The sequence below is a fragment of the Trichosurus vulpecula genome, chromosome 2 (assembly GCF_011100635.1).
Source record: "Trichosurus vulpecula isolate mTriVul1 chromosome 2, mTriVul1.pri, whole genome shotgun sequence".
Lineage (NCBI taxonomy): Eukaryota > Metazoa > Chordata > Mammalia > Diprotodontia > Phalangeridae > Trichosurus > Trichosurus vulpecula.
Window position 1 is genome coordinate 265,080,022 of NC_050574.1, and position 8,155 is coordinate 265,088,176.

An 8,155-nucleotide genomic window follows, 5' to 3' on the forward strand; every position below is an offset into this window, starting at 1 on the left:
ATTTTAATACTCTCTGAGGATCTTAAGGGTTACATTTCAAACTTGCTCAGGGTCCTAAGAATAAACTTGTTTTACTTCCCCTACTTACCAAAATAGCTCCTGAGCTCCGATCCAATGTGTTTTCTAACTATACAATCAACCATTCACAATACAGATTTAGAACTTGAACACATTTACTTAATAAAAGAAATAATATTAGAAATATGTTAATATATTAAAGAAAATAAATAATAAAATACATCACAATACACATATAAATCCAAGTCACACTTTCCCACTAGTGACCTAAACAGACATGGTGAAGAGTGAGGACACAAAATTAGCAGGGAAATACATGAGACAAGAAAACTCAAGTGCTTAGGATAACTAACACCTCTAGATTGCGGCCATCAAAGCTATTAATTCATTCAGGAACATCTGCACCACATTAAACTCCTTTTGTGTTTCTGCTTGACTGTAGATCCTCATTTCTATTCAGCTAGAGAAATTCTTCTCTTCTTTACACCAAAATAGCCTTTGTAAGCTCTTTCAACTAACCACCCTTAAAGTGTTAGCTCTTAACATGAATAACAGTTCTCTTTAAGCCAGATAACTAAAGGGCAAGCACATTAAACTAGCTATTTCTGGGCTTGTATAAATCAACCTAAACTCAACTGATACTTTATTACCTAATCAAAACAGAGTTCACAAAAACACAATTGAAGTGCATTCTTGAAGCCAGCTCCCCAGGATACAGCAGCAGTTGTAATACCCCCTCAGCTTTTCTCTCTCAAGTCAAAGGTGGCAACAGAAGCTCATGTGAAAAAATGTCATCTTTCTCCATCTCTAGGTGAAAGTGAAAAGCACGTAGCCATCACTGGAAATCTTGGCCAATGAAATCAGTTCTTTCTGCCACCAATCTGATTTTTTGTAGCTGAAGACTCTTAGCTGACTGCTTCTACATACCACAGCTCCACAAAAATCAACTTTTTAATCAGCCCCTGCTGCTTCTTCAGCTCTTCCTTCAAGTCCCCCTTGCTCTGCGGCTGATGTTTTCCCCTGCCCTTCTGTCATTCCTATACTGAATAGCTTAAACAAGGGCCTCCTAATTCTCAGTGACTCATCGTTTATTTTAAAAAAATCCCAATTACCCAAACTTCTCCTATGAAATTGATAGTCATTTTTTAAACATGCCTCAGTTGCCAAAGGTTTATGAGGTTTCTCACTATTGTGTGAGGTAAATAAAATGTGAAGACTTCACAAAGAAGATATGTATAAATATATCTATATCTATACTAAGAAATGTTTAAAAATCAAGAAATAGAGAAGTGGAAAAATTCTGAGGCCATGAGAGTTTACCCTGAAACTTTTTGTTCTTTCTTCTAGTTCTGGTTTAAAGATTTGCTCAGTAAGGATAGTGTCACTGTGACCTGCTTTCCTTTACTGTAAAAGTACTGTAGAGGAATGGAGAGGGTCTCCCCCTCCCCTTATCCTATTCTCCTTCTTTAAATATATAGATGTCACCTCAGTTGTAATCATTAACTAAGGGAATGGGAATTGGAGTTTCTGTGCCTCGATTTCCCGGTTCTTGGTCTAGCTTTCATGCTCAGATTGTAAGCCCTCCTCCCAGCCAATGGTGAGAAGGGTCAGAGGTGGGCAGGAATTCTTTTGCATTGGGTATAATTATTGGTGCTTTGCTCCTTATAACGTGCCTCCTTTGCTGGCTCTGCTCTGTGCTAGCAGAGGACGCCCAATTCTCCAGAACTGAGTAAAATTTATTTCTGCTCCCACCCTGAGATGGCTCCTTATTACCTTTTGATTGGTGAGGATCTTTCATCCCACACACTTTCTTAGTTTTCCCTCTAATCATTATATGTATGTGTGTGTGTGTGTGTGTGCATGTGTGTGTGTGTGTATGTCTATGTCTATATATGCAACTTGCTGTTACCTTCTGGCTGTATTGCCATGGTTTCTTTGTCACTTAGGGTTATAAAAAGGACTACCCACAGGTGTTTGAGGCCCTTCAAACCTGACAGATGTTCTGAGACTGAGCTAGACATCACACATTGCCCAGAATTAGACAGAGAGGGAACAGTCTACCCGAGCAACACATTGGTGTATTTTTGTTAACTATCCTATGTTATGGCTAAATAAATCTCCTTTTAACTGTTAAATGACCTGTGAATGCCTCATTTCATCTCAACATTGCACCTGAATTAATAGGTTACCACGCAATATCATCCTGAGCCAGACCCACCCCAACAGTGTCAGTAGCTCCAAATTATTCCACAATCAAAATGAATCTCTTCTTTCACACAAAAACACTCCAGCCATTTTCATCAGTCAATATTCTTCATGAAAAGGGCTTGAACAATTAGTGTGCCGTGCCTTGTCTGACTTCCAAAAGGGCTGTTGTCTGTTGCACAGATACCATTACTCACCCTTCTTTCTTAATTCAGATCTGTTTCTTCCTAACTCTATGGGTACCTGCTAGGTCTTTTAATCACAAGACATCTACTATATGCAACCTGTTTTCTTCTAGGACTGCAGAGAAACCTCACTTGACAACATCCTTGGAAATGGTCTGCTCCATCCATTTCAGATCCCTACCGAGAAGAGGAATGAAGGATTAAAGATGTAGAGTCCACTCAGAAGACTACTGCAATCATTCAAGAATGAAGTTATAAAGGCCTAGATTAAGAAAATAGTCTGGACCTGCACACCCACGTGCACACACACACGAACACACAATCACCTTGTGTTTACTTTGAATATGTATTTGTGTTGCATCCCCTATAGAATGTAATCTCCTCTATGGCAGGAGCTTTTGCATTTATGTCTTTGCCAGTTTTCCCAGGATTTGGAACATTGTCTGACAAATAATTGTCTTCATAAAATTAGGTGGGTTGATTGATGGATTGCTGAAAATGGGAATTAAAATGAAAGGATAGATGTGAAATACTTTACGAAGTGATAGTAGAAAATGGCCAGGTCAGTGACAGTGGACAAAAGGAAAAAGAAAGAAGTCAGAGATGACTACGAAGTTTTGAGCCTCAATGAACAGAAGCATGGAGGCAATCCAAAGGAGGAACTGGTTTGAAGTAGGAAAAATAGCTTAGCTATTTTATATGTTTATATTTTTATTTCTGTATTTTATATAATTTATATATTTATATTATATTTTATATATAACTATATATACTTTATATATCTTGTTTTATTTTATATTATATATAATTTTAAAATATTTATATTGCTAAATATTTTATATATCAAATTATATATTGTGTATATAACTTATATATTTATATTATGTTTTATATATAATTTACAAATATGTACTCTAAATAAAATATAAATTTATATATATAATTTATATAATTACATTTGTATATTATATATTTATGTATATATCTAAATATTTATATATTAAATGTGGTGAATTTTTCTACCATGGAAATGGTTATTAAACTAGAAAGGAAAGAATAAACATGATTTTCTATTTATAATCTCTTCAGCACCGCATTGCTTTACTACATACCTATCTCACCTAGCGCCCTTGTTCTCCCCCTAACAACACAATCTGCTCTGTAGGTCGACTCAGAAACACCAGCCAGGAAGCCTACACTAGTTTTGTCTTTATAAATTTACTACAGGCATGAGAGGAAGAATGACTGGTGCCATCTTCAAGATTATTGGAGATAGTGGGGAGCACTAGATTCGGAGTCAGAGAAACTAAGAATCCCAGCTCTGATACTATCTGTTTGAACTTGAGCAAGTTAAAGCCTCTCGAGGCATCTCTTCATCATCCGTAAAATAAGGAGGTTAAACTAGATGGTAGAAAAGATCCTCTCAATTTCTAAACCTATGGTTAATCATTCTATAAACAACTGTACCTTCCTGCTCAGATGATTAAATTGCCTTGTCTCCATCATTAAAAGGGAATGGAAGCCAAAAAGAGGTGGCCCAGGATTAAGATTATAAAAACTCACTGAGACAAACATTAGTCATTAAGGATTTCTCGTTGACAAGTCAACTCAAAGAAATATTCTCAGTTCCATATGCATCTATTCAGTATCTGCTATTTGCCCATCACTGTGTTTGCTATTGGGAAAAGAAAACAAGGTGCCAGAGGGGAGAGAGGTGACAATATGTGAACAGGAAACTAATATATAATATACACAGAACAAATTCAATGTAATTTTCGAAAGAGCTAGAGAAGAGAATTAAGTAGGTAGATAGAAAAGATGTATAGGAGGTGGTGCTTATGATAAAGAGGTAGGCAAGGGAGGGCATTAGGGTTTGAGGACAGCCTGTATTCAGGCATGGAAATGGAAAATGGAATGTTATATATAGGGAATAGTGTGATTGCCAGATTGTTTTTGTAGGAAATCTTGAGCAGACCCTGCTAGACCCCTGACTAATAACCATTTACTGTCATCTCAATGCTCTTTAACCTTAGTTACCTCCCCTCTATTGGTTTCTAATTTATCACACACACCCACACCCACACCCCCTTGTGGTTGCTTATATGTGTCCTGGTGTATCTTCTTTCTGAATAGTTGTTGTATGTTATCTCCATCTCATAGACTCCTAGACCCACTCTGACAATTGCCAAAGCAACCACAATCTAATGAAGCATCCAGATTTGGGGGACAAAAGCAATCTCCAGGAGAAGGGTCATTGCTCCTGTGACATGGAGAGACCCTCAACTCATTTAGGCTCCTGTTATCAGGACCTGAAATGAGCTTCCTTGTGAGAGATGGAGTAAGGCAATGGGAATCTGCTGGTTGCAACTGGTTTTACATGAAAAATCCTTGATTTCAATATCTTCAATGATTCTCAGTAAATGGAAAATTAGTGCTATTATCCCTGACAGTGTTCATTCTAAGCTAAATCTGGAAAGACAATTTGGAGCCAGATTTTAAAGGGCCTTAAGTGACAGAGAAGTTTCTGTCTTTCCCTAAAGGTAATAGGGAATCACTAAAGTTTCTTAACTAATCAATCAGTCAGTCAATAAGTGTATATTAAGCATCTTGTATGTGCTTGACACTGCTGGGTACTGAGAATACAAAGACAAAAATGAGAGTCCTTCCTTTCCAGGAGTTTATATTTCATTGGAGGAGATGGTATAGTCATGCATAGGTAGGCCTGTACTTTAGAAACATCTACCAGCAGCTGTGTGGAAGAGGAATCAGGAAAGGGAGAGACAGAAAAAAATTGATCTTCTGTAATTGTAGGCATTCTTCTAGTCAGGTTGAATAAGTATCAATGGGTAAAAAGGGGAAAATACTTAACTTGGAAGTGGAAAGAGAATGAAAAATAAAATCTGAGTTATTATGTTTATTTTATTAGCAAGAAATATAGATGTAAAAATTATACCAACTACGAGAATATTTTCCTTTCTGTGAGTTTCTTCAATGCAGTCTTCACATCCTTATTTCTCAGGCTGTAGATCAAGGGGTTCAGCATGGGAATCACTGTAGTATAAAACACTGAGGACACCTTTCCCTGGGCCAGGTTCTTACTGGAAGAAGGTTTGAGATACATGGACATGACGGATCCGTAAAACACAGTGACTGCCATGAGATGGGAACTACAGGTACTGAAGGCTTTTGACCTGCCCTCTTTGGAGTTGATGCGGAGGATACTGGAGAGGATAAAAGCATAAGAAATTATGATTGTCAAGCTGGTTACTACAGTGTTGAATCCACTAATGACAGAAAGCAAGAGCTCATCTAGGTAAGTGCTGGAGCAAGAGAGTTTGATGAGGGCGACAATGTCACAGAAGTAATGACTGATTACATTTGGCCCACAGAATGACAACCTCAGTATACAACCTGTGTGTATCATTGCATCTGTGAAGCCCACAGAGAACACAGACATCACCAGCAAGGAGCAGACTCGAGGGGACATGAGGATGTGGTAAAGTAAGGGCTTACAAATGGCAACATAGCGATCATAAGCCATGGCTGCCAGCATGTAGCACTCAGAAATGACAAAAATACAGAAGAAAAAGAATTGAGTCATGCACCTAGGATAGGAGATAGTTTTATCTTTGAATAAAAATCCCATTAGCATTTGGGGGGTAATGACAGAGGAATAACAGAGGTCTAAAACAGACAAACTGCTGAGCAAATAGTACATGGGGGTATGGAGTTGAGAACTAAATCTAATCAGTATGATCATGCCCAGGTTCCCCATCACAGTGACTGAATAGATGCCCAAGAACATGAAGAAGAGGGGCATCTGAAGCTCTGGCTCATCTGTCAGTCCTTCAAGAATAAACATAGTGACTTCAGACTGATTTCCTCTTCTCATTTTCTAGGAGGAAACCTGTGAGAATGAGAAGAAAGAATCACATTAGAAAGGTTTACAACTCTTACCCTTCTTGGTTCCCTTTCCTCAAAGGAAGGTAAAAATGACTGGGAAACTCTGAAGCCTGACCTCTCCTGATCATGACACTCCCCCACCCCACCCCTGACCCACGTCTAATGATTTTATTTCCTCTAGGAGAAATTGGCCTTAATAACAAAGAAGAGACAAATTTTCTGGAAAAATGAGAAAGTGGTCAGCAGAAAGTGTAGGTATAGACCAACATCTCCCACAATTATACAAAGATCAGCTCTAAATAGGTACATGACTCAGACATAAATGGTGATATAAACAAATTAGAAGACCAATAAAGAAATTGCTGTTCAGAGCTATGGATAGGGGAAGATTTCATGACTGAACAAAAGGATCACAGAAGATTAAATGGACAGCTTTGGTTAAACAAAATGTAAAAGGTTTTGCACAAATAAATCCAATGCAGCTAAAATTAGAATGGACACAAGTAACTAGGGAAAAATCTTTTCAGTAAGTTTCTCTGATAAAGTTCTCATAGCCAACCTACATAAGGAATAAATTCAAATATGTAGGAATAAAAACCATCTTGTAATTGACAAGGAAGAAATTTCACTTAACAATAGCCATATAAAAATTCCCTAAATCATTATTTATTACAGAAATAAAAATTAAAGGCTCATTCTGCACCTTAAGTCTGTCAGGAGGTGGGTGGTATACTTCATCTGAAGTATACATCATCTGAAATCATGGTTGGTCATTATGCAGATCATAGCTAATCAGTCTTTCAAATCTATTTGTCCTTACAATGTTGTTGTTATATTGTATAAATTCTTGTTTTTGTTCATTTCATTCAGTATTTAAGATGTCCCAGGTTTCTCTGAAAGTGTCCCCTTCACCATTTCTTAAAGCATAATAGTATCCTATTGCATTCATATACCATAATTTGTTACGTCCTTTCTGAGGTGATTTTGTCTTCATAGTATCTGGTTATTTCCTAGCACAAAAGAGTTGCTATAAATAATATTGTACTTATAAGACCCTTTCCTCATTCTTTGATGTCTTTGGGAGTATAGACTTAGTAGTAGTATCACTAGGTTAAAAGACTACGCACAGTTTAGTAACTTTTTGGGCAGAGTAACAAATGACTTTCCAGAGTGGTTAGACTACTTAGCAATTCCCCCAGTAGCACACTCAAGTTTTCCCACAACTGCTCCAATATTTCTCATTTTCCTTTTTTGTCAACTGTCAATCTGATGGATGTGGAGTGGAACCTCAGAGTTGCTTTAATTTTTATCAAAGGTGGGGAGGGGGGTATAGCTAATTCAGGAATTTGTTTTGCTTCACTTTACATATTTTTCATAGGGGTTTTGTTAATTTTTTCAATGCAATGGAAGGGAGGAGGGGAACTGATAAAACAGATTTCAATTAAAATTTTAAAAAGAAATGGGGGGACTTACTGTGTGGTACAATTTTAGGGAGCCAGAAAGGACTTTTTGTCTCCATCATATACTTTTCCCATCTGTTTTATTAGGCTAGAAATTCTTTTGCCAGAAGACAAGTGACAACTGAGCTTAAATATCAATAAAGTTTAGAGGTCAACAATACCTCTCAAAGATCTCCCTCACCTAGACCTTCCTTTCTGAATCCACCAGTCACCCTCACTCCAGGGCCTCAGCACCAAACTAACCTTTATCAATGTCAAGCAACTAGCCTGAGAAGATATTATTATTCAGACCTTACAATTTCTTGTAACTAAGCAGGAGCATGAGAACTGGGGGAAGGGTAGTGCCCATGGGATTGTTCTCTCCAAGAAAGAAGTACCAAGACT

At 37.4% G+C, this 8,155-nt stretch overlaps 1 protein-coding gene across 1 annotated transcript; it reads right to left on the reverse strand.

Moving 5' to 3' along the window:
• Positions 1-5,364: 5,364 nt before the first annotated feature.
• On the reverse strand, positions 5,365-6,300 carry LOC118840224 (olfactory receptor 8D4-like). Its single transcript, XM_036747719.1, has one exon. The coding sequence runs from the start codon at positions 6,298-6,300 to the stop codon at positions 5,365-5,367; it is 936 nt and encodes a 311-aa protein (XP_036603614.1).
• Positions 6,301-8,155: the final 1,855 nt, after the last annotated feature.